This window comes from Fulmarus glacialis, unplaced genomic scaffold, assembly GCF_000690835.1.
Source record: "Fulmarus glacialis isolate BGI_N327 unplaced genomic scaffold, ASM69083v1 scaffold20680, whole genome shotgun sequence".
Taxonomy (NCBI): domain Eukaryota; kingdom Metazoa; phylum Chordata; class Aves; order Procellariiformes; family Procellariidae; genus Fulmarus; species Fulmarus glacialis.
Window position 1 is genome coordinate 1,007 of NW_009189826.1, and position 1,050 is coordinate 2,056.

Below are 1,050 nucleotides of genomic sequence, written 5' to 3' on the forward strand. Positions count from 1 at the left end.
AGTAAGTACACCCCTTGAGCTTTCCAGGTTGGGAGCCCCCTCAAAAAAAAAAAACCCAGAGAGGTTTTGGCTCCGGGATACTGGGAGGAGGCACGGGGGGGTGGGGAGGATGGGCCCCGACCCAGGCAGTTAATCCATGGCAGCGAGGAAATCGCGGCTCAGCCGCTTGCGGATTTACGTAAGAGGAGAGAGGGGCTGTCTGCCATGAAAACAAGACGCGGGGCTCCACGTCCGGGGCTGGATCTGGTCCCGTGTGCACAGCGGGGCAGCGCCAAAATGCCCTGATGGCTTTTTTTGGCAGCCCTTTTTTAATTTAAAGCCACCTGGTCACGCTGCCCCGGATGCTCATGCCAAGCATGGGCGCCCTGCGGGACGCAGCGGCTCTTGCAGGGGGTGGTGGGATCCCGCTGCAAATTTGGGGGACGGCGCTGGGTCTTGTGAGCGCGCTGGGGTCCTTCACCTCCTCCTCATCCCATCAGGCTCCATCCTACGCCGCTGGAAAAGAAACTGGTTCGTCCTCTACCTGGACGGCAGCTTGGTTTACTACCACGACGAGACGCAGCGCGACATGGACGGTCGGATCCACATCAAATACAGCTGCCGGGATGTGAGGACCGGCCACGAGTGCAGAGGTGAGCAAAGCCCCATGGTGTCCCCCAAGCCCCGTGTCCCCAAGCCCATCCCGTGCAGAGCTCTCTGCCTGGCTGCATCCCTTTTAATTGACGCTCTGCAGGTCTGAAACGTGCTTGTGCACATCTAGAACACCCCCAAGAAAACCCAGGCTGCCTAATTCACCCCCTTTCTAGCTCCCAACCAGCGCCAGGCCGACCCCACGAGATGCACGTTGCATCTTCTCTTCTGTTGCTTTTCCACGGGGAAGGAAGAACTCTCCTCCTGGTTTGTGCTTGTTCAAAACACGATCCCACGGCCCTGACTCATCCCTCACCGTCTCGCACAAACAAGGAGAACAAAGCAGCAGCTCGGCTCGGCCCCGGCAGCCCACGGCCGCCGCACAAAGCGCCTTTCTTGGGCTGCGAGTGGCGGCAGTGA

General features: G+C 59.8%; 1 protein-coding gene across 1 annotated transcript in view; it reads left to right on the forward strand.

Moving 5' to 3' along the window:
* Positions 1–1,050, forward strand: part of LOC104081005 (pleckstrin homology domain-containing family B member 1-like) — a gene marked incomplete at its 5' end in the record, with an annotated part of 1,884 nt that overhangs the window by 186 nt on the left and 648 nt on the right. Inside the window, one exon of the mRNA XM_009583589.1 lies at positions 480–632. Within this exon, the coding sequence (XP_009581884.1) occupies positions 480–632 (153 nt within the window). The remainder of the gene's footprint in view (positions 1–479; positions 633–1,050) is intronic.